This window comes from Haemorhous mexicanus, chromosome Z (genome assembly GCF_027477595.1).
Source record: "Haemorhous mexicanus isolate bHaeMex1 chromosome Z, bHaeMex1.pri, whole genome shotgun sequence".
Lineage (NCBI taxonomy): Eukaryota > Metazoa > Chordata > Aves > Passeriformes > Fringillidae > Haemorhous > Haemorhous mexicanus.
In genome coordinates, this window is record NC_082381.1 from 802,222 (window position 1) to 828,762 (window position 26,541).

At 36.7% G+C, this 26,541-nt stretch overlaps 1 protein-coding gene across 1 annotated transcript in view; it reads right to left on the reverse strand.

Annotated features, from left to right (window-relative positions):
- The window catches only part of MCTP1 (multiple C2 and transmembrane domain containing 1), a 210,836-nt gene that overhangs the window by 116,821 nt on the left and 67,474 nt on the right, over nucleotides 1-26,541 (reverse strand). The window contains exons 6-8 of the mRNA XM_059836614.1: nucleotides 15,395-15,565; nucleotides 13,783-13,913; nucleotides 3,077-3,263 (exon numbers count right to left, since the gene is read on the reverse strand). Of these exons, the coding sequence (XP_059692597.1) occupies nucleotides 3,077-3,263; nucleotides 13,783-13,913; nucleotides 15,395-15,565 (489 nt within the window). The remainder of the gene's footprint in view (nucleotides 1-3,076; nucleotides 3,264-13,782; nucleotides 13,914-15,394; nucleotides 15,566-26,541) is intronic.

The following is a 26,541-nucleotide window of genomic DNA, read 5'->3' on the forward strand; positions in this document are numbered from 1 at the left end:
TAGAGGAGTTCCAAAAATGTTTCCACATTCTACCCAAGTTTCCCAACAACCAAAAGAAACATCAAGCTGCAGAAATAAAACAAAGCAAAAACCAAATACAAAGCAAGACAAGCAATGGCACCCACTTCCTATGATGCAAGTCCCCTTTTTCCAAATTTCATCCTGGTTAGCTCACTCTTCAAAAGGGTGCCAGTGCTGTATTTTGCTTTGCCACCTTTGTTAGAATCCCACAGAATTTTTGAACTTTTATTTCCAGAAAGTAGCTGGCTTCAATTCACTTACTGCACATACTGACTGGGGAGACTGATGAAAATGAATACAATGCCACAACAGAGGCTCTCGGAGAAGCAAATTACTTTAACACATTACTTTAAATACATAACTTTAAGTAATGATTTGTCGGACTATATTCTGCCTTCTTATTTATGATTATTGTTGAAGCTATCAAAAATCCACATAGTTTCTGAAGCCTAGAATTTTCATAGCAGAGGAATCTGTGATTTGCTGGGAATCTTTTCAGCCCTCAATAGATGGGAAAAGATTGAAATGCTCTGGAGATGAGTCTTCTTTATTTTTTTAATGAAAGGCTGTATAATATATTTTCTGTATGGCTGGAGCAGCTGTCAGGAAGAGCATCTCAGTTCAGCTCTATTATGGGAGAAGCAATACCCCATCCCATGGCATTGAGATACACTGAGGGGCTAGTACTGATTGACAGCTTGTCACCATGACGTCTTATTCCATCTCTGTTATGGAGAAAATTAATGTCACACCACCAGCCTCATGACTCGCTGTCATCTTAGAACTGCTCACCTTTTATCAATGCTCTAAATAACATTTCAAGCCCATCGTCTCACAGTGGACAATCTGGTCAAGGGACATTAAATCGGATGACTGTGAAATGTCATAATAAAAATGGAATGCTAACAACTTCTCTAAACTAGCTCCTCTGGTTTTTAAACTGTGACAAGGGGGACCATGAGTTCAGCACACCAGTTCTGAAAAGGTCATACAATCTCTCTTGGTCTGTACCCATTAATGTGCCCCCCTTCTCACCCCAAAAGGAATTAATCTTTTCAGACAATCGTGGTAAAATAATGGTTCAAACAGTAATGCCTATTTAATTTGTAAGGCTCTGATGTTCAGCTACAAATGGTTAAGTGACAGTAATAGAGTCATTTTCTAAGGCTATTTGATCTGATGGCAAGGTCAGCTCATTAACTGTTTTTGGCTGTAGAAAGGGTACAAAATACATTTCTCAAATGGAAGCTAGATTTTTTAAGAGGAAATAAATCCAAAAAAACAGCAACTCAACAGGGAACTCTACATCTTGCTAATTACAAGTGTTGTCTTTTTATTAGTACTGAAGTGGAGGTATGAATACTGAAGTCAAATTTAACATCAGTGAAAATAAACTACTTGAATTAAGTTAATCCTGGTAATTTCTTTCTTCTGCTGGTAATTGTATTAAAACCAGCAGAATTTATCAAAAAAGTATGTAAATGCCACAATTTTCAGAAACACATAATGAGAAACTCACACCTCTGTGATATGAACATCTTTCTAAAATTTAAATGTTTTCAAATGCATACACCAATGTGAATGTATGAAGAGACACATATCCTTGTATTTACAGGATACAAGAATAAGCCAGATCTATCTCATGCCACATAATTCTGCTTTATACTGGGTACAAAAAACTGAGGATTTAGGAAAAATTATTAACAGTATAGTTGCAACATGTTTCTATACTGCTACTGAAATAATCAAAACCATCAGTATCACTTGTCTGCCATATCATCACACAGAAAAAGCCACAGAAATATGTTATTGTTGCTTTTGGTAGCAGGAACTACGGCACCTCAAAAACATATCCATCAAAAAATTATTCTACTTATAGACATCTATTTTGACAACCACAGACTGTCTTGGTAGATTCCAAAATGTACAGTAACTCTCTTAAATTGCAATTATTTTTCAGAGATGGTGGACAATATCTTTGCATTCAATTCATTTTGGAATATTATATTTAGCCTCACTAAGTCACCTCTATTAAATTGTGTTTATGATAATAACACTATTGGTGTATGAGTTGTACAAGCATTAGCAGACAGCTGATTCAGTGGAGATAGACAGAATAAATTTGCTGAAGCACACATCCTGCTAATCTGTTTGAAGAATATTGTATAGCATTAGTACTAGGACTTCATGTTATCTGCACAGCCTGATAAGGTACATCTTTATTAAATTCAGTTATTGAAAGGATGTCCGTCATGGAATAGGAATATTTTAAAATCTCAAAAATAAATTAAGCAGCCTCTTTGATAGGCAGAGGTTGGTTTAATGGCTGAGTGTCTAGAGAAGCCCTTCTAAACACCTGGCAGCATTGTACAATAAAAGCTTTGTAATTGCAAGTGGGAATAGCATTTTTTTTTCTTTCTTTCTTCATGTGCAGTGAGACAGTTACTTTTAGTGATTTAGGTATTAGCAAATGCTGGAGTAAGAGCTCCCCTCTCTGTTGCTTTGATAAAATTACAAAGATTCTGCGCAATGTAAGGATGCTGGGAAATTAAAATAATCTGCTTCAGAATATTTTAAAATGGAAACATTGTTTGAAATTATTGTTTTCATGTGCTTCAGCCTCTAATATTAGGACTAAAAATAAGTTTTTTTGCCCTTTAACAGATGATCAAGAAAAACCCCTGAAAACCATTAGCACCTCAAATTATTTGGCATAAAAAGTCAGTAGAAACTGTTGAGTTGCTGAATGATCCCTTAGCCACTTTGTCCTTGGTAAAAATCATCTGCAAGGCTGTAAAATTACCTTCATTATGTGACACCTCATCAAACAGTTCAACTACCATGTAAAAAATAACATTATTGTATGAAGAGCATTTGTAGCCTTCTTGATGTTACCTGTTCTGGCTGTGACTATTTCTATATTAATAACTAGTTTAAATGATTGTCATTGGCTAGGTGTGATTAGAAGAGATATATTTAGATTTTTCCCCTCACTATAGTTCTTTTTCATAAAGGCCAATATTTTGCTAACAAAGGATGAAAGAAAACTTCATACATATCTCTTCAGAATCTCCTCTCGCTCCTTCTGGTCCTCCAGGGAGTTGATGGAGAGGTCAGAGATAGTGACTGCAGCTGAGGCTGTGAGAGTGACCAGCAACACCAGGTATCCCTCTCCCTCCTCTAGTGGCATCTCCAACTTGTGGGTTTGTTCTTTACTCAGGGTCGACAGGTCAATCTGGCACCTAGAAACATACAGTCTCCATCAGCATGTGGTTTTTCTCACACCAAACAAGAGCACATTGGTTCACTTGCATTCAAACGGACAAAAAATCCAAGTAAGCAGAAACTGGCATCCAGCTTCTGAAAAAAATTCTTAATTTCTCTTCAACTTTAACCCATGCCCTTTGTTTCTTTTTTTTCAGAGCTACACAAAGAGTTTTGAAATGAAAAATCAATATTAATAAGAATGTAAAGAAACTAGAGGTAAGGTTTAGCTAATATTCCTTACTCAAATGCAGTTAAAGAAAATTTTGAAAAATCCAGCTCAGATGCAAATTTTACTTTTAATTACACCTTTTGTTATTACACCTAGTATACATGCAAAACATGTTCTCATGTGAACAGTTTTCACCTAACAATAGTAAAAACCCCTTTCTTAAAAAATAGAATTCTACATGGATTTAATTGTGATGGCATAAAGATGACTGAGCATAGAAAAACTCAACTTATGCACCTCCTGAAAGTCTCAGCTCTCATGCACTAAGCTGTGTGTCGGTCAAATCCTCATGCTGCGATCAAATTTTACCTATGGTAAAATTTGATGCCACAACCCCCTATATAATAAAATGTCTCAGGCTGTAATGAGCAGGGACTACATATGAGTGTGCAGAGTGTGTGCAGAGTGGCTGAAGCTAATCTGCCCTGCTTGATCCCTTTCTGAGTGACTCTGGCTGTACTATACACTGAACTAATGAAGAATGGTTCCATACATGCCAGATGGCAATTGCAACAGCTTTAGAAATTTAAGGTACAGGAAGGAAAAGAGTATTTCTGCTACACAAGAGCTGACTAAAGCCTTTTAAATAAAACAATAATACCTTAGCATTGACTAGTCTGTGCACAGCTTAAATGATTTAATACTTTAATTTGTACAATGTACAAGCTTCAACTTTCCTAGATTGCAACTCTGAGCACGTATTGAAATTCAGTGTCTGTGTCAAGTGTAACGCCAGTTTGCATTGGACAGGAATTTCTGTGAAAAAGCACTATTCAGAATACTTATAGCATTCCAAATTGAGTTTTACCAACTTTTTCCTCTAAATAAAAACACCAGTAATACTGAAATAAAATAAATGTATATACTCTATGTGTAGGTTAGCCACTCTACACTCTAATTTCAACAGCGATTATTTAATGTGACAAGCATATGTACTATATGCCACTAATTCACTAAACTAAACATCAAGCAAACTCTTTTCATAAGATGTCAATTGATTTTGAATACAAAGACAATGTGGTCACTGCAGGGCCCATAAACTATGAAAAAGGTGGCAGACATGAAAATATGGCCATTTAAGGATAGGAAATAGCCAATTATGAGAATAGATGCAGCCTTATAAAATGAGCATTGTGCTATCACAGGCCGATCAGATTTATTGCAGGAAAACTGTCTTTTGTTTTTTCAGAGATATTTACTGCCCATTGTGCAGTTCATATAACTAGTGCAAAGCTCATACAATAAGAAGGTTAAATTATCTTGCAATAAAAAAAAATCTAACTCATGTAGCATTCTGAGCTTAATGTTTTTCTTCTCTTTTAAACTCTTTGGATATTAGGGAGTGAGAAATTAAATTAGCAATAGTAAGGAAAAATAAAGCTGTTGCTATCAGTGCAGGTGGATAGTCAATACAAGCTTCATACACGTACATAAACAGTCAAATTCTTATTTAGGATGCAGTGAGGAATTTAAAACCCTCCTTAAGACAACAAATATTGTAATTAAACATTCAAAGCTGTAGCAGGGTAAAATATCCCCAGTATTAAATACTTTTCAATAATTTATTTCAAAACTGATAACCCTCAAAAATAGGACTCAGCAACAATATTGAGTCTTCAACCAATAAACATTTAAAGAACCAGTCAAAACTCCCTTAAAATCAGTGAAAGACTCAGAAAGTCATTATGATACTAATGGAGACATAATTCACCCTTCACTCAAAAATAGGCAACAAAAGCTAAAATAGGCAATAAAAGCTACCCCACATATATCCATCAGAAAAAAAAAAAAAAAGGAGTGTAAAATTACAAGGTCTACATTAGGGCTACTAGATCTAATTTCTTCAATTCTTGAAGCTACAACACTTAAACAATATGAGTAGTCCAGTTTTTTTAATTAGGCTGAAAGAAGCAACTGGCAATTTGCTTTTACCTGTGCATCTTTCTTAAAGAAATGAAATATTTCTAATAGCATCACATCTAGAACAGATTACCTGAGAAATATGTATCTATCACCTGCTTGATAAATCTTCATGAACAGGCCATTACCAGCTTATTATTTCCTAAAATCATACAGAGGTAGGAAGTGATCTGGAAAATTTTTTCCAATAAAAAGCCTTAACCATTTTAAAGGAAAATTATTCTCTCAAGTACCCTCAGAAAATTTGATAAAAATATAGGGTTATTCCATTAAGGACTGTCATCTTTGCACTTTACAGAAGACCAGGTTAAGAGCACTTTTATGCACACATGGTCAGAGGAAAGCAGATTTCTCACCCTATGCCAGGTGCTCTGCCCTGGCCTTCAAGGAGATGTAGCTTACATGTGTCTAATTTGAAACTGCCAAGGCTCAAGGAGCAGCCAGCACAAGGGGAGCCTATTTACAACACATGCACTTCAGTAAAATGGTAAGACTTTCCGATCTACAGACACGGTAAGAAAAATTGCAATTTTTTCCCATGAGTAGTTGATTTTTTTAATGATAAAAAATCAATTCTGTTTGATCTCATGCCAAATTATGCTAAAAAAGGAAAAAAAAATTGAATAATTTTTTGTTCATTCTTCTCTGTCCTCATCAGATCTTTGCATGGGACCAAAAAAAATGAAGTCTGGTTTTATTAAGGTACTACTTGAACACTAAACCTATCCTAGAATAATCTTGATAACTGGAAAACCACAAAACTCCTGTTTGTACTACATTTTTTAAGAATGACTGAAGCTAACAAAATATTTTCAAAAATAAGCATCTGTTTGGAAAATATCCGTTTTCCAAATGTAAATATCTTTGGAAAGATCAAGCTGACAATGTCCCTTTATATTTTACTGAAATTATATTCAAGTATTCCAAGCTTTAAAGCTTTAGCAATGCTGACTTTTGTATCAGTTAAAATGCTCTCTAAAAAGACATTTGTTTTCTACAATGTGTCTCCAGGGAGAACAAAGATGCTTTGAGGATCAAGGTGAAATTGTATGTTACCAGAAAGTGGTGCAGAATGAATGAGAAATTTTTGTCCCGTATTCTCAAATTGAGGATCATGAAAAATTACAGCCATTGCTGCATATGACCAGCATTGGAAACATGAGAAAATAGTAACTTTGTGCAATCCTGTTTCTTAAGGATTATTTACATGGTGCTGGTAAGGGCAAAGACTTTTTCCACCTGTAATGAGATCAGCCTGAAGAATTATTGAAAAAAATTTGCTGTTAACTCCACAGACAGATTTCCAAGCATGACTATAAATCACATTGCAGGTATCTGTAGTTTTTAGTGCAGTCTGAGGTTTTTTGTATCTTCCATGCAGTATGGCCCCTTCCGTGCACATGGGTTTCAGCACTTCGAGTGGAACAATTTCCCTCGCTGGCTGGCCTTTCGGAAAGAGGCGCAGGGGCACATATCCCACCTATCAGTTCTGCATGTGAACACTACCAGGCACCATGTGTAGCTGGATTTTCAGGACTTGAGAGATCAGAAGGGAGAAAAACCACAAAGTGCAACAAGCTCATGCGCCAAAGTTATCACAGATGAATTGCTCAAAAACAGGGTACAGCTCCCATGGAGGAAGATTTGAAGGTTCAAGGGGAACCGACCACTTGTCTGAAACTATGTTCAATGTGTTAATCACACAAAATTTTAGAAATATATTTCAGATTTATTTTTAATTTGAATATATCTGGCCTTTGGTTCTTTTTATGCCTTTCCTTACCAGTTGAAAAACCCTTTAGTGTTTCATGTTTTCTTCTAGTGAAGGAACTCATACACTATAATCATATCTCTTCTTGATCTTCCTTTTGATATGCTAAGCACCTTCAGCTCCCTATACATTTCCTAGGAACATATCTCCTACAGCCCTCAAATGACTTTTTGTAACTTTTCTGATCCAGTGAAATTCTCCTGCGTCCTTTTTAAAGTGCGGAAGGCAGAACTATATGTAGTATTTTATTATCAGCATGTCTAACAGGTAAAAATCACCTCCCCTCTTTAGTTCTAACAGAACCTGGAATGTAAGACTGTGTTGGCACCCTGGTGAAATATTCTTGCTAATGAATGAATTACAAAGGTAGCGACATGACATAGAAGGCCTCTTAAAAGCCAGGTGGCCAGGCAAGTGAGAGACAGCAGATAGTGGAATCGTTTTCTCACATGACAAAATAAAACATAAAAGAGGAACTGGCACAATCCTAAGTGATAGGGACAGAAAAGCACCACTTGGCTACAAACCAGGCAACTTAATTACCATCATGACTTGCTCAGGAGCACAGATTTTTAACTCCACTGTGATCCAGGTCTATGCTGCTCCAAAGGATGCCAAGGAGAGGAAACTGTGTGATTCCACAATTAGAACTGAGCTGGACACACATCAGAAGCAGCAAGGCATGAACTGCTACAATTTGTGAGACTCCATACCCTTTATGAGCAGATTAAAATGTTCCAGTAAAACCAAGAAACAAAAGGAGAGGGAAAATTTTGCAAAGCACTAGCAGAAAATGACATATCTCAGAAACACTGAGTGTTGACTGCGGTAATGTGAATTTTTTAGAAGAATCGGAGCGTGACATTTTTAACTGTAAAGATAATGAGAAAGAAATAAATTATGGACTCCACATGACGCTTGTGGTAAGTGGTTGATAGAGGTGTTAGATTAAAAATCAGGGGAGCTCCCAAAGGGGTAGGAGACAATATCTCAGCTAAGTAGGACATTGACTAAGGACAAGAGTGGTGCTTAGCTGGGGAAGCCGGAGAGGATCCCTGGGCAGCTGGGAGAGGAGACCTCAGTAGGACTTGAAGAACAGTGCTGTCAGTTGCCATGCAGCAACACACGGAAGGCAGGAAAGAGCCCTGCAGTTTGGGGTAAGTCAGTCATGGTAACAGAAATATGAGAGCTCCACGAAAGACTATTCTACCAGTCACCAAGCAATGCCTGAATACAGAATTACTGTTTATTGCCTGCTAAAAGAAATACAGTCCATGCTACAATAACCTGCTGATGGATTTTGAAATTACAGATTAACTTTTTCCTAAGCACAGTTCTTCACGATAAAATTTCAAATATACTTTTCATATTGCACAGGCAGAAATTACTTACAATTGGTTTCTGATGTGATATTTCCGAGATTGTCCCCATGGCACAACCACATACTATAGACTGTTACTGGTGCAATTTCTCTGCAGCAAAATTAACACTTTCATCTGCTAAATCAGTCTATTGCTTTGATAAACATTATGTCTCCCTACATAGTTCTTTCCTCACTAGTTGGCCGAAGAAATTTTGCAAGAGCTTTCACACAACTCCAATCTGTGCCTTTCATATATTGTCACAAAACCCTATTTGCACTCTTCACCATTTTCTACACACTGTCATGCTCCTCATGTCTAAACTGGCCATTCCATATTTCCTTCTCCCTTCCTCTTATTTTGCACTCTTCAAGAAGTAGACTTCCATATGTGAGAAGACACAGGGTCAGAAGAAGGATTCATAAACAGCCCAGATTGCACGCAGCATTCTGTATCTCAGCATACGTAGGAGAATGCTATCAATTTCATGTCAGAACATGACAATAACAACTGTCAGTAGGAGTTGTAAAGAATAAAGTATCTAGTCAAAGAAAGTTACCGAAGATTTGGGAGCAAAAACTGAAACTCTTTTGGCTTTCTAGCAGAACAGAAAGAACACTACTAACTCTGCATTAGTAGAGTGAAGATGTGCTGGGATAGGAATAAATAAGGTATGGAATACCTAAAGGCCAAATTTCGAGACACAGTATTACATGTCTCCTTCTGACAGCAATCAGAAATGGAGATGGCTCAGCACATCATAGGATTTTTCAACGCCGACCTGGCAGTAGCATTTTTGGATTTTAATGCTTCAGACATAATCTTAATTTTACATCAAGAAATGTATCTGCACTTAATTTAACTTTAGTCATCATGTATAATCAACAAACAATTATACACACAGACTACTGGTTGTGTGCTCTTCGCTGTTTGCACAGAATTGCTGTGACTCACATGTGCACACAGTTCAAGTCAAAATTACTACAGCATATTGACCATTATGTTTACATTTTTACTATAATACATCTTTCCAAAATTCCACATGAACAAATTTTCAAACAGCAATGCAAAAAAAATTTTTGAAAGAAAAGCATAATAAAGTACTCTTTCTATTTCAATAGGAAGCCTCTTGTTTACAGAGTTCTGCAAAATTGAGAAAGCTTCAAGACTTTGCAACTTTAACATTAACATGGACTTCACAAATACTACTCAAAACCTTCTTCCTGGGCAACAGAAAATTGCCAGTATTTCAATATAAACCACAGCCTCCACTCCACCTCTAGAAAAAGATCCGGAAGAAACGCTTACAGTAGCATATTTAGCATCCTTCACCCAGCTTTACATACATGTTGGAGTACTCATATACAATTCAGTTCTCTATGATAATGCTCAGTCCCCCATAGCAAAATTACAAAAACTTCAGTGAGGGGAGAAAAACCCCAAACCATAAATAATTTATAATCTTGTATTTTCAAAATAAAATCTCACATTAATTTAGAAATTTGATAGCACATTCCCATGCTTTCAGACTAATCAGAGAATCATAGTCGTGCATCATTTGTATTTATGTACACCTGAAAACCACTCTATGGTTGTGTTACCACAAAAAAAAAGTAAACAGACAAGGCATAGCAGATTAGGTATTATAAACGTAAATAAGTAATTTTCAGTTTTTTAACTTTTCTATTTCATAACATAAATTGTATGGATGCTCACAAAATCAATCTAAGTATTTGTGTCAATATTTAGTGAGATTATGGGAAATGCTACTTTCCTATAGATAAAATTCATACACAGCCTTAATGAATTCACTACATAAAAGGTCTTTTCTTCTTAATTTGCATCAAATGGGAAAAAAGACAATAGCATCTATAAAAACTTATGAAAATAGATATAGATGAAGCCAGAAGTAATTTCCTGGCACAAAATGAATGCAAAAGTCAATGTCATTTTAAAGATAAATGTGCATTTCTCATAACAATTAATAATGCTATAAATCCCGCTGCACTGGATTGCAAATAACTTCAGCTGAATAAAATTGCATGACATGGGATTTACTTATTCTCTATGTTCACAGAAACAACTTGTTCTCTGACAGCACTCATTCTTGGCAATTTATTGCATCTGTCAGCAGCCCATTTGTTCAGATTAGTGCTATGCATAAAGGTGTAACAGTCATGAGGATTTATTAACTGATTATCGTAAAGGTGACAGTCAGAATTGCCTTCAAAAACATAAATGATAAGAAAGCTAAATAATTACATGATGATTAAAATCACCTTCATTTTGATCTTAGTATTACCTACATAAACTTGCTGCAGTATGTTTTTAATCACAGGAGCATATTGACTCAACATAGTACATAAATTATTTGCTCATAGCATAAACATGAATATTAAATATATTCACACTGAAAAATACATACACACACATATTTCTACTTATCAGATGAAGCAATAACTAATGCCACTTACGCAAGTCTATACCGTTCTGTAAATGCAAGAAGGTGGCCCATGTGGCTTTAGCTCCTGGTGCCTTCCATAAAAATAACTTCTAGACCTCATTTTTTGGTCCTGAAATGTTGCTTGTTTTTTAAAGAGCTGTATTCAGAAGGATGGAAGAATTTATCTCCTGTAAAATGCAGCTCAGCTCTAGTCAAGGATAGAGTGCTTTCTCATACCAATCACCACATAATTGGAAATACATTTTCCTCAAAGCTCTTGTATGAGGTCTTTTCCCAGGCTTTTGAAATACTGAAATACTGAAATAAACACAGAATTGGTTGTAAGTTTGGGGACTTTTTAGAATATTCTGAGATGGAAGTTCACAATGTGCTACAACCTTTAAACTCTCATGGAGAATGCACACAATTGAAATTCCAATGTATTTTATAAACAAAATTCTCCAAGTTAAGAACAGAAATCAACCAGTCAGCATTTCATTTCAGACACTGCCATACTAAACACACCTGGGAATCAAAATGAAGACAGAGTTGCATGCTACTTCTGTGACAGACATCTCCTTTCACTTTTCTGAACTAGGATGTCATGCTGTCACTCACTCTCTTAACACCTTCCTTGCTCTTACAGGCTGATCTTACAAGCCATCCCATCCACTTCCATTGTCGCCACCCCAAAACCAGGATCTCACTTCCATATCCTCAACCTTCTCGGACATCTTTCCTGTATTTGTCTGCCCTTAGATATGGATTGCAAGCCCTACTCCCTGTGTCATTGCTACCGTGTCACATTCCCAGCTTTCACCTGCCCTTACTGGACTCCAGTCTAACAAGGACAATAATATACAAGGGCCACAGAAGCCTCTGTTCTTGATTTCCCACTTCTTTTATTTCAAAAACTGCAGCTGAAACATGGTATCATTCCAGGAGAGTTTACAGCATTCTGGTTTGGAATAGAATTTGCATGTAACAGTGCTTAGCACAGAAAAAACACAGGTTTTCTGTACTATTTTCCAGGAAGATCCTGGAATTTTTCCCTTCTACCTTCCACCTGTGAAACGTTTTCTCAGTTTGGTCAGCTCTTCAATTTAGTGTCCTTTCTCCCTAGGCATAGTTCATCCAGGCAGGACATCTTCAAGAAAGAGTTGTTTTCATTTGCATTTAATAGAAATATTCTTATATAACATTACAGCTGCTGCTTGCACATTATTCAAGCAAGCAGGAAGATCTCAGCAAAATGAAATGGATTATCCTTCATTCTTGAGCAATGGTAGAATGCTACCAGGAAGTCTTTTGTTTCCCTCCCACAGCCTCATTATCACTTCTTCTGGAACCTGAATCAAGATATTCAACTTATTATGTGTATCTTGAAAGCCACAGAGCTTTAGTCATGGAGCACAACTCATTTGTGCTTTTAAAAACTAATACACACTTACCATAACACATGCACAGAGCAAGTCTGTAGTGTGTGCACCAAAATATTTGCAGCTTTTAGGGACAGCCTTGAAAGGAGAAACTGGGGAAGAGAGGTCAGCATTAAGTGGAGCTGTCAGGTGTTGGTGACTTTTATCAGCAGTGACTGGAAAAGAATATCAGGGAGGGGGAATATTAAGACCTATTTTCATATTCAGATTGAGATTGACAAATGACAGTTTTTCATGGAAATCTCCTCGAAGAAGAATTTTTTTGCAGGTTACATTACCAGAGACATGGTACCAACAGAAGGTGAAATGAGAGTGTGTCTGCAAGGACAAACAGAAGAAGGATTATATGTAAACTGACAGAGGGGTCAAAAAAATCAAGAGCAGCAAGATTTCAGCAAGTGGTGCTTGGATGACAATGCCCTGAAAAACCACTCATGAAAACTTTGAATCTCACCGATTTTCCTAAGAATGTTAGAATAAAAAAGAAAACTGGAATAATTTCCCAAGGTATATAACATGTTGACATAGGACTAAATTAGTACATTATTTCAGAAAAATAATGATAGTTATCATACCATAATATGTGAAAGCGATAGTGAAAGCACCTCCAATAAAAACAATAAAAATATACAGGATTAATAATTAATTATTAACACTATTATTATGACTATGTGGATATCAAGGAAAATATGAAGTAAACAAATACCTGAGCTTTCCAAACAGAACCTACTTTGTAGTAGCTATAAGCACAAGACATTTTCTCCCCTATTAGCTAACAGTTAATGCCACCTCCTATTCTGTAAAATGGAGCATAGCCATACAAATATAAGCTATTTCTTGAACTCCCAGACAGATTCACTTTTCCTGACTATGAATTAGGTGAATGATTCTTTGTCTCACAATATGTGTGCAGTCCTTCAAATCTATTTTCATTTACCAAAAAAGATTGGTACATAAATTTGGTCTTATGCATCAAGTCAAGAGTTATTTCTCCTCCAAGCTGGATGTTGCTACATGGAACTTCCTGCACCTTGGTAATTGTTCTAGACAGGGGATTTTTATATTTGAAAACCTCAGTCTATCAATTGGTAAAAGCTGCCACCTACTGGTCAATAAAACTTATATCATCAGTGTAAAGAATTACAGCAATGCAGCAAACTGTACTGGATCATTGCAGAAAATCCTTCCCAAACTTAAAAAAAAATAAAAAAACCAAAAAAGAAACCAAGATCAAATGGTCGTAAGAAACGGTTTCAATGGCAAGGGTCATTTTAATCATCCTCTCTTATGGACTTCTCCCCATAGACCAAGAGGGCTTAAATTGCACAAACCTGCCAATGAAATCATCCTTTTTGCCAACATCTTTGTCCCACACGGTAATATCAATAATTCCACCTCGTTCTTCATAGAGATGAAAGTCAAACTGCTCCCTCCACTGAGGATTCAAAGTTTTTGGAACAATCTAAAAGGAGAAAGAAAGTTGTATTACATTGTGTAGTATACACTTTCTTAAATTTTAAATTTGATGATTAAAGTCTGTTCATGAAGCTTCTTCTGTCTGCAGTATCAATATCTCAAGCAGTGAGAATTAAAACATGGTAATTAGGAAAGACTACTAGCGTGTTCTCTCATGCCTCTCTGATGTAGCAGCAACCTCCAAAATCCTGCAACTTGTCACCTTCAAAATCCTCCTACACAAAGGATTTGTCCTGGGAATGAAGCCATTTCTCTGTAGAAAAATTATGTCCTCTGTGAAGTGACAATTAGATATAATGTTTCTGAGGCCAAAGGTAAACAAAGCACCTGCAATGACATGAAGATGGTGACTGTAAGTACTTAAACAAACAATTGTATCATGTCATTTTTTTCCCTGCTGCAATAATATTGGAAGAAACATGACACTATGGCTTACTTCCTAGGGAATAAAATTAGTTCACTTCCAAAACTGTATCTTACTTCCTTTCCCTTGAAACTCTGATGAAAGCAGCTTTCTTAATAATTTCAGTCCAAATTTCTGAATTTTCTACCATAATGCAAAAGCAGTATTCACTTTCCTGAGCAAGGACAGAAGACCCCTAATATCTTACCTATTTAGCCAACACTACTCCCTACAACCAGCAGTTCTACTGGCTTCAAAAAAAAGAAAATTCAGAAAGGATTATGAAATTTTTTAATTCACCAAAGCATGAAATTTTCTTTCTTCCAATTTCAGATTTAGAGGCCCTAATACAGGCTCAGAGGTCTACAAATTAGACAAAAAAATGTTCCTGCCCTCAATTTACCCTTAATCTGGCCATGTATACCACAGTGACTGTCATGGTCATGGAGAGAGGAAGGTCATGTGCATCATCAACCATCCCAGCACCGCCCCTAAACAGCAATTTTCAAAATGGCAGGGACCAAGAGAAAAAAAAGTAGCAACAAAGCCAAGCAAGTCTTCATAATACTTATCTCCTCTCTACCTGTGAAGCTTATACATGAAGAAAACTTTAATGAAACTTGTTTTTAAGGACATGAAGAGGAAAATGAGCTTATGAATGTGGTTCATGGATAAGACAATGGTGACATGGTTTGAGGATATGACAATGCAAAGAGTCCAAGAGACACCCAGCATCAAGACAGGAAGACCTTGTCAGAATTACTCTGCATCTCCTCCCTGCCATGAATGAGCCCTAACAGTAAATAAAAGCCAACACAGTTCCTATATGGAACATTAGGTGTGTCCCCCTGCAAAAGTGCATTTTTCAGTGCTACATATTTTGCCATCTAGTACAACTTTTCTTTACAAAGAGACAAGAAGAAACATTTAAACAAAGCTCTAGATGCCCTGACAGGTAATTATTACAACAATAAATCTTCATCACCACTGAAAGTCATACAAGCTAAAAACACCAAACAGGAGCAAATAATTTCAAAAAAAATTTCATTTACACCTAAAACTACCTTGCTCTTGTACTTCTGATGCCCCAGACGAAACTTCACGTAAGGATCGCTGAGCCCATTTGCATCCATCGCCTTAAGTTCACGACCTTCTATTAAGGTAACACTAACTATCCCTCTCCATAACTGAGACTTTCTGTGCAGGTCTGAGAGACGTAAGCTCTGGGTCTGAAACTTTATGGAAACAAAAGAACAGATTTAGTTAACACAATTCCAAACATTTCCCCTGCTTTTATTGTTCTTTTTCATGTAACTATGAATCTAAAACAACCACTGAAGACATTTTAAAGCTATTTGACAGTACATATGTTAAATATATTGCAAAGAATTATTTGGAGAGTAATAAAATTGTGACAATTATGCAGGTAATGTCATATGCTGCTTTTGCATAAACAAGCAGAACAAATGCTGCCCAAGGAAATGTTCATTTTAAAGAAAGGGGTTTTTTTCTGCTTCACTTCTTCCTTTGCTGATAGAATAAAAATAAATGTTAGAAAGTCTCTTCTATTAGTAGCATATGATTGAATGAACTTGAACAAACTCCATGTTTATAAACATTAAGCCCTGTTGAGAATATAATCTTCCCTTAGAAATACATAATATAAACTCATGAGAAATATGTATCAAGGAAAAATAGTTCAATAAACTCCTCTATCTCTGCCGCTGAAATGATCTGGTATTCTCAGAAACATGAACTGAGTACCAGCATGCAAATTCAAGAGTTTGGAAAGAACAAAACCTCTGTTCAAAACTGTGTAGAGACTTGTGGGCTTGTGAACCCTCAGCCACTGATTCTGGGGGTCAAAATAAGATTCACACACACAAACCAGGCAACTACAGCTTTTGTCAGTGAACTCTACTGGAGGTTTGAGAGTAGGAGGATATAATCTTGGGTAACTGAAGATCATTTTCAATTTGCTCTGAGCTACAATGGGTACCAGGTACTGGAACTGGGGAATTCCCTTTGCACTCCTAAGGAAGACAGTTGCATCCAAGAAGCATCCAAGGGCATCCAGGATGCAATGCTGGTAAAGGCTCTACCTTCAATTGTGAAACTTTATTCATTAAACGCTACCTTATCCATAATCAGAACACTGGATAGCTAAACTATACTTAAACTTGAAAATGTAGTTTGAGCAACAAAGTCTTTGTGGTCTCAGCAACCTGCACACATGCAGATCTTGCACGCCTGCTTCATCCCTCGCAGACCTCCACTACCTCTGTAGGAGGGTTTCAGTGCAGGTTTGGTTTGAGTCTTTTAGATAGTAAACTCAGCTGGATGGCTACAGCTATACAGATGCCCAGGAGAGGGGTTTTTCTTTATCACCCCAAGACAATGATAGAGATTAGACTGGATTATAATCACACTCACCCAAACTCACCCAGAGAAAACAGACATGAGAACTGTGACCACTGGGTGCAAATATGATTAACATACTTTTCGCAGTGTTTCAGGTATTTTTTTGGCATGCATTTGTGTTTTCTAACGGGTATTCACTCCAAGTAGTATGGATATTCCCAAAATATTTCACCATATTTATTAAAGGTTTCCCTTCCTAAAAAAAAGAATTTGACTGCAGAGAAACTTCTCATGAATTTGCTGTTTCTACAAAGGCAAACAAGGAACTGTGTGTGGAAGAATCTTGAACTTAACCTGCAACATGAAGCAGCAGTGGGACATAAGCAAGCTGACCCTCTACAAAAGTTAGGGAAGATTTGGGAAAATCAGTTGCCAGAAGAGATTTAATTTATAACTTGGGAGCATTATATAAACTTATTCTCAGCATAAATACACCTCTCATTGAAGGCATACTGTCATCATTGCCAATAACTTGATTTGTGAAGAAGTGGTATTTTTTTTTATTGTTCCAGTTTCTTAGAAGGCTTAGAGCAAAACAAAGACTGGATAATAAATAACTGGCTCTGCCCTGAACACAAGATGATGAGAGATACAGAAAAAAACCAAACATGGTTAGGAAGGTATTTAATACTGGGATATAACCAGTGGTTAAGACTTCTGTGAAGAATATATGGTTCTTGGAGATGTTTTAAGAGCTGAATGGGAATCCAAGCAGTGGTTGAGACTTCTGCAAAAAATATACAGGTCTTGGGTGTGTTTTAAGAGCTGAATGGGTATCTATATGATTTCCAGAAGTCTATCATGAACTTACATTACAAATTTTTTGAAGTAAATCTTAAGCACACTGCATAGCTCTGTACTTCTTTATCAGTGAGACAGTGAAAAATTTAGAGAGTATACTTGATCTAAATTTGGTATTTTCAGCAGCTCTTATAATAAATTGCTGCACTAGAGTATCTGCCCCATCATGAAGCAAGGTGATTTTTTTTTTTCTGACTAGTCGGGAATTTCATCAGTGGGGGTAATTTCCATACAAAGTAGCAAGGTAAGATCTAGATGATCATGACCTGGGTGTAAAATGACAGACAGGTCAGACAGGAGTTAACAAGAGTCAGGCAGGAGGCTGGAGAACAAGTGTTCACGTACTGCAGGAGGAAGCCCCCCCAGGTCAGAGCCACATCTTGCAGTCAGTGACAGTCAAAGCTTTATGCAGACCCTAGTGGCATCCTGACTGACAGTAAAGTTCCAGAGACTATGTCTCACCACGCTGAAAGAAAAGCAGCCAGCTGCTACAAAGAGGTATTGATTGGTTGTGGTTGTTTCTTCCTCATGGCAGTGAATGTGGACCACAGCACCTCTCATTTCTGTCTTTATTGGTAACACACAGATACATGGAACAGCAAAAGGGAGAGGTACCGGAAGAGTCAGAGCATAGCTCACTGAAGCTTAAGCTATTGAGATTTCCTGGACATGAAAAGCACAGCCTATGTGGCCTTCTCCACAAGAGTAACTTCCAGCTGGAGATTTCTTGTTTCTGAGCAAGACTGAAGGGAATCCTACACACTTTTCTTCCAGTCAAAACCACACTTATTTTCAGAAATTACAGATAATTTATTGACATAACCTCTCTTTTCATATCATGGTTCTTGTAGGAAGAAAAACAGAAAAAGAACGTTCAGATTTCAAGTCAAATATGACAAAAAGATAGCTGAAAAAATGGGAAAGTAAGACTGATTTCACATTTTAAAGTTCTTTCCTTATGAATTTATTTTCACAGTGTGAGGCAGGCACATTTCTAGGTACATTTCTGGGTATCTAAAACACCTGTAAAATACAGCCCACACCGAGATACAAATTCAGAAGGGCAACCGTGAGAATAAAACAAAGAAATGAGCGTGTATCTTTCTCAGTTTTTCCTATGAAGAACTCTTTCTCAAGACTTATTCTTAGGCAACTTATTTCCTTCAGAAAGCATGTAGTGAGTATTGCAGCCTAGATTCACTCTTGTGCCACAAACAGGTAAAAAAAAGAAGTAACTGCACAGCTTTTCAATTGTCTGTAAATAGGTGGGAAGTTACAAATTTAATATAAAATGCCACAATTTGGAAATAAGCAAGATCAAAATCTCAGTCCAAACCATCATTAATGTGGGACTATTGTTTACATCATTCACATTTTTGTGCAGGATATTGGCATAGTGACTCCCACCTGACATGTCCTAAAGCCCCCAAAGAGAGAGGGTGGTGGGTAAGTTGCAGTCTGCATGCAATGAAGTTTTCTCCCTCTCTTTTTTTCCAAAAGGAAATTTAAATTTGACTTCTGAAAAGAAGTCCTTCATACCAAAGGATGCTCAGAGCTACCTGTGAAAGAAAAACCCATATATTTTCATATCCACACACTGCTTTAATGCTTAATAAACAGCAAACAAACCCAGCACTTTTGTTATGTGAAAAACACAGCTTTTATTTGTGTTCCACCTATTCTGTGTAAATGTGATGATGTGTGTGGGCTAGGGGCTTCAAGAGAAAAGAATCTTCTGACAGAACTGCACCCTCTGCTAGATGTGAATAATAAAGCTAGCCAAATGCCAGAGCTGAAAGATGATCTAATAAACATGACCTAATATTCTGCATGCATTCAGGGTAACATTAAAGGATAGGAAACCATCAAGGCTTAGTCAGAATCTGGGCACTGATCCCAGGATAATCAATACCACATTGTTAATGAGCTATTGTTATTTTTGTCAAAAGAAGAGATGCACTTTGTTGGTATTTTTAAAAATCCCTTCATATTTTTGTTTATCTTTGGGTAACTAAATGTCTTCTGAAACTTTAGACCACATCAAGTGGGAGAAACCACATGGATTGTCTTCTCCCAGCCCAACCTCATTTCTTCATTAATCAGCCCTCATGCCCTGCAAAGTACCACCTCTTTCACTGGCATGTGCTTGTGCAAACAGACTCTGCTTTTATTAAATCTCCTCCTTATTACACACATGCCTAAGATATACTGCTCCTCTGAGTCCCAGAACACAACAGACAGAAATAAAAACGTCTACCACAAACTTAATAATTTTTTTAAAAAGCAAATCAATAATGCACTATATGACCTGCAAAGGCACTTCAATCCAAAAAATAACTTTGGTTTCAAAGCTCAAAAAAATATCAATCAAGAAGTTAGTGAAAAAATATAGGAAAGAAAAATACTTCTCTCCACCACTTAACAGATATAGAAATACAGCAAAGCGAATCAAAGTCAATGTTGCAAAAATTCTGCTGTAAATTCACGTAAGAAGAATTCCTCTCCCCCGGTTTCTAGAATGCTTGCAGAGCTTGGATAAACAATGTAAAATAAAGATTGAGAATTTCAGTAAATACAACTGCTAGCTCTATGTACAAACCAATGAAAAAATCAAGAGACGGTCACATGCATTTGCAATGCTCTTCCTACATTAGAAGCAACTAAAAGTATGACCTGAAAGGTCTACTCTATGTAGATCCTACATTGTGTGTCAGAACAGAGTTTGAACTGGATTTAAATATTTTTACATTATCAAAATGCAAAATAGATAAAGTAATAAATTTAAATATCCCCACATGGTTTTCTGATTATACTAGAGTTCTAAACTTATAAAATCACACATTTAGTATTATATGTAATAGCTGCAGTGAAGAATGTTAGGAAGTAGACCTTCTCAAACCTTGAGGTCCAGCTGTGTATTTCCTGAACAGCATTTGGCGAAGGGAAAAGAGGCTGGGGTCAGCCTATGTCCTCAGTCAGCCTCTTCAGGTTCTGAGAGAACACAACTCATTACAAGTGATTTCTCATTCTCCCTCTACTATTGGCAAATAGAAATGGAAAAATGGTTTGAATTCATCAGCATTATAGACACTGAGCTACAGAAATGCCTTCAGTGGGATCATGATGATTCCTTCTTACTTTTTCCTCATTGTAACTAAGAAAGTTTTCTAAATGGACTGCTACTGATAATTATTGCAATACAAAATAAAGCTTTCCTTAATTTTTACAAACTAAATCTTAGATTTTAGGCTCTTCTAATTCTAGGTGCAGCTAATAAAAATTTATACAGTTGAGAAATTTACATTGCCCTACATCTTGAGTGTTTTAACTGCCATGTTAGGTCTGGTTTATGGAGTTTGCACCAACAACCTAATACTGCTTCTGTACAGCAATGCTATTATGACACTACAATATTTGTAATAACAGCTTTACTTTTGCAGCGTTTCACATATTTTTGTGGTTTTCTAAATTGAATAATTTGGCATTCTGTTTAAGTGTACTTGCTGGTTGCAGCTCAGGTGCAGTAAGACGCAGACTCTGGCACTCACTGTGACTTGGATTTTCTTTACCAGGATGAAAACATTTATACAGGACAACGTGTGTGGAAACACTTTCCAAGTGAGCCTGTGCCAGCATAGTCCTAACCGCCTCCATTCTTTGTCCCAGTAATTCCCCTTGGAAATTGTGGCTGCAACACGTAAAAGTCAAGAGGTTGGGATAGCCAATGTCACCACAGTCCCAAAGCTGACAAGGACTTGATACACAAAAAGAGTGGCAACCAAAACTTGATGGAAACTTCCCACGCTTTTGGAAATGCAGAAATGAAACCCCATGACAAAATACTACTCTGCTGGTTTTGTGCTTAGCTGGATCAGCTGTTATCACTCACACAATTAATGCAAATATAAGCCTCATCAAGTATTTGCATAATTTTTTTAATTAGATGTCTACCAAACAGGTCTATCTATTCTGTTTTTCACTTCCATTATTTAGTAGCTTTCCTTCAAGCACTATTTACAGCTGCTAAACTGATATCTAGAACATCATGGCCTACAAAACACAGATGTTTTTCTCAGTCTTAAAAGATTCTTCAAAGAACTCAAAATGCAGTAATTCTACCATGTACTCTAAAATTCCTTAGAGTTTTGGCTCAGAGATTCTGGTAGAAAGATTAAACCAACTGTAAATTCCTTCAATTAAGAAATATCATACAACTCAATGTTTGTTTGTCCTTGCAATACTTACACCATGATTTGCTATTTCCAATTTTATTGTCTTCTCAAGAGGCATCTCATTCCAGTGGAAAAAGCATTTTGTTTCCATTTTAAAACTTTGATATTAGGAAAATGCAAATCAGGAACTACAAAAACTAAGTATTTTGAGTTGGGCATAAAACCATCAGTTTTTAAGGCCATAAGTTTTGGAACTTCAGTTTGTGGAATTGGAACACACAGACTTTTGGAAAAGTTTCTAAAATAAATTTTAAAAACAGTCATCAGTTCAGAGCTGAAAGTCACTCAGCACTTCATTCTTGTTTAAAATGTTCGTAAGTTCTATTTTTCAGTTTAATAGTATGTGCAAAAGTTTCTAAAGCAGAACTAAAGAAAATATAAACGCAAAGAAAAAACACTTTAATTCACTTGCTCTAGGCAGTAAATACACCCTATCATCCCCAATTGCAACTAATCAGAAGTAGTTTCTCATTAGTGACTGAGGCCCATGCAAATCTCACAGAGTGCAACAAAGCAAAGTGCAACATTCTGCACCTTGGTCAGGGCTAAGGCAAGCACAGTTTCAGGCTTGGCAGAGAATGGAATGAGAGCAGCCCTGAGGAGAAGGTCTTGCGGGACCTTCTCGAGTGTCGCTGCAGCCCAGGACACAGATGGCCATCTGGGCTGCATCGAGGGAAGTTTGGTCAGCAGGTCAAAGGAGGTGATTTTCATCCTGTACTCTGTTCTCCTCTGTTGTGACCCCATCTGAAGTACTTGATCCAGCTCTGAGATTCTCAAGGACATGGACCTATTGGACTGGGTCCAGAGGAGGCCACAAAGATGCTCAGAGGGTTGGAGAAGGCAGACTGTGAGAGTTGAGGTTGTTTAACATGGAGAAGCATCTGGAGAGAGCTTAGAGCCCTTTCCAGTACCAAAAGGGGCTACAAAAGAGCTGAAGAGACACTTTTGACAAGGAGATGGAGTGACAGGAAAAGGAGGAATAGCTTCAAACTGACTCTCAGCTTGAGACTGAGTATTAGGATGAAAGTTCTGACTGTGAGGGTAGTGAGGCACTGGAACAGGTTGTGCAGAAAAGCTGTGGATGCCCCAACCCTGGAAGTGTTCAAGGCCATACTGGATGGGGCCCTGAGCAACCTGGTCAAATGGGATGTGTCCCTGCACAGGGGTTGAACTAGATGGTTTAAGGTCCCTTGCAACCCAAACCACAGTGTGATTTGATGACTTTGGGATGACAATGTATTTTTATCTTCGTTTATACATGTTGCAGAACATACTAATTTATCTTCATTTCTGGTAAGAATGGACATTTCATTCTAATTGATCAATGTCCCTCAGCAACATATTAATAGTAATTAATTATTAGTATTAATAGAAACTCATCACATATTAATAGTATAAATTAGAGTGTTGTTATTTTAGTACCTTCTAGTGGTCTCAGTTCTAAACTACCATTGATGATTTGAAACAGAAGAAAGGATATAAGAGAAGAAGACATATTAACTTTTCCTCCAGATTTTACTGGGATGATGTTACTTGAGAGGGCATAGCAGATAAATCTTACATAAATTTTTCCCGTAATATGTTGGCTAAAACTGCTAAACCACTTGTCTAATGAGTTTGTCCTCATATTAAAAACATTTACAAAGTTTTTTCCTGGTGTTTCCTTAATGAGTCATTAATCTAAGAAGTTTAACATGGGGTCTGATCATGTTCAAACTCAATTTAATAGCAATTCTCCCATAGATGTGCAAATGGAAAAAGTAGACACTTATTCAGAAGAAAGCAATTTTCAGTGAAATGGATATTTCTGACAGAGCTCTCTCTCCATATGCTTTGGCTAAAAGGAATTGCCTTCACTGAAATAGCTTTGTTTAAATAGTTATAGTCACATAGGAAAACATGACCTGGGCATGCAGTTCATGAACACATGCCACACCATAGTGATCTGCATTGCTACATCTTAACTTCAAGCTACCTATGTTACAAAAAAAGGTAGGCTTCAAGGACAAACTTTAAAATCAAAGAACAGTGCCATAACATGTAAAAACAAATTAATTTCTTAGAGGTGTACATAAAGTCTAGACAGACACAAAATTTGGTTTAGGAAATTTTATAATGGTATCTTTAAAAAATTCTAATATTCTGCTTTTTTCTCAGCTCTCAGAAGCACAAGCCAAACACTTCCTGAAGAAGAATGATCTCAAAAAGGGCCCTTTCTCTGTTACCTAATAGGGTTACGTACCTACTTTTAGACACCTTTTTTTTTTTTTATTCACTCACTTTAGGCAGTAAATACACTCTTTTTAACAATACAGAGAGATGAAAAAAGGTAAAAATTGGTTGCATTCCACGACAGTCAAACTCTCAGTCTTTCTCTTGTGGAAAACAGCAAACATCGCTCCATTTTTATCACATCCATAACTCCTAAGAGAGGAGAAGCTTAAAGAGCTCTACGAAGCGGAGTCCACTATGCTCTCGTAAGGCCTGGCTATGACTGCCACCTGTGCACAACCACTGATAGGGGAAATTTGTCTTCAAGTTTCACTGTGAAAACTTTGCACACAAAAACATGAATCAGTATGAGAAGTACATACTAGGAAAATAAAACATACTCTTTGGCATGAATTCTTTGTTCACATTAACACAAGAAATTGTTTACACCCGAGAAATTAAAGGCTTTAGAAAAGGAATCAGGATATGTTGGCAACTTACAAGAAGTTTACTAGATGGCTTCCAGATAGGTTAAAGCGCTGTGACAAAGCTGAAAGGTTTTATGATTATATTAAAAGCTGAACTATACCATGAGGTATTTAATGAAACAAAAAACACTGTCATTAAAATACATTTGGAAGGACAGTAAATCCTGTGCCAGAAGTTTCCACTCCTATATGGCATGCTTGGCAAGAAATCATAGTTGTTCTAAAAAACCAAACAAAAAAACCAACGCCACCAGCTAGAAGACCACATGCTAAAAGTTACAAAGTTACCTTACTTGATCTTTTCCAACTCTTCCTCATTGGCATTGTCTGAAAATAAAATAGAGCATTTTTATTACCTTTTCTCTGCAATACGGAAAAGGAGGCCAACAGTCTCAAACAGGGCAATTCACATATAACCACCACTATAACTGAAGCAGCAACATGTACACTCCAGCAACAGATACGCACAAGACTGAAATAAATCCAGACAAGTAGCAGCCCTGTGCATACCCAGGCATACTTTTCTGGGCCGTAAGGGTGTCTCATTTCTGGAGACAATGTTTTACATAAACTTGTAAGAAAGAAAAGACAGAAAAGACAGAAAGAACTAGATCAAAAAATGAAAAGAAATAATTATGCCATGATAGTGATTTCAATTCTGACTGATATTTGAATATTTATTCATTATTTCTTAATAAAAAAGTGTTCCAACCTTTTTGAATACTACTGTATACCTTACTCACAGGTATAGCCACAAAAGAGAAAACCTGCATGACACTCCTTTGATGACACAAATCTATTACAAAATCCTTAAGGTTCTCACTGCTTGCTCATTTTACAGCAGTAAAAATAGTTCTTTGGTTGGATAATTACATACACGAAGTAGAAAAAAATAGTTATATCTTCACTCTTTGAAAAAGCCAAATCTCAGTTTCCCTGTTCCATTACCTAAACAATCTGTAAAACCTTGACACTGCTAGGAGCCAAAGTACCCAGGACAGATTCCTAATCATTAAATAAAAGAGACATTCTGATCAAGTACGTTATGGAAAGCTTATCTGTAAATGCAACTGTTGCTTAAAGCATTTCTGTGGAAATGCAAAGAAATTACTTTATACAACTTAATAAGGTTTAGCAGCCTGTTACTGACATTGAGCAAGAATAAATCAAAGGCCATTAATTTCTATTGAAACTTTCACTGTGGAAAAAAACCCATAATTATAAATTTTTATTAACTATTTCAAGAACACTTGCTTTTTCAGATAATGGAAAAAAAATTTGAAATGAAAATATTTTCCTTGCTAAGAAATTAAATTATATTTTGGTGAAAAAATTCAAATGATAGAAAATGTGGGGTATTTCAGAAAATTTATTTCTGAAATACCCAGAAATTTTTCAAATAGACAGATTTTTGTGAGAAGAAAAATAACTAGCCACTGAGGAAACTTTTTTAATTGCTATTGACAGTTAAATCCTAAGTGCTCCACAGTAAGTTAATAATAATTGTAGCACTGTGCCTTTGGAAAATATACTAAATGTTTTATTAAGCTAGAGAATGCCATTCAACTCATTTTTATAGCAAGGCATGTAAGAATTTGACAGCTTGAGACACAGCAGGTCCTGAAAAAAATCTGAATTCCTGAGTCCTGCTCAATACAGCACAGCTCCTCCTTTTCTTGTAATTTCTGAATCCTACACAGCTACAGGTCAGAGCACAAACTCAGCTTCACTGTGCTTCAGACCAGGCTGTAAGCAAGGAACAGAGGAAGTCCTGACAGCTGAATTAACTATACAGGTTTAGATTAGATACTAGGAAGAAATTCTTCACTATGAGGGTGGTGAGGCACTGGAATTTGTCAGCCAAGCAAGTTGTGGCTGCCCCATTCCTGCAAGTGTTCCAGGCTAGGTTGTATGGGGACCTGAGCAACCTGATCTAGTGGAAGAGGTTGAGTGGAACTAAACGATCTTTAAGGTCCCTTCCAAACCAAACCACTCTATGACTTTTTCAACTCTGAGAAGTTCAGTTTGTGTAGTAGCTACAGAAAGGTATGATCACCC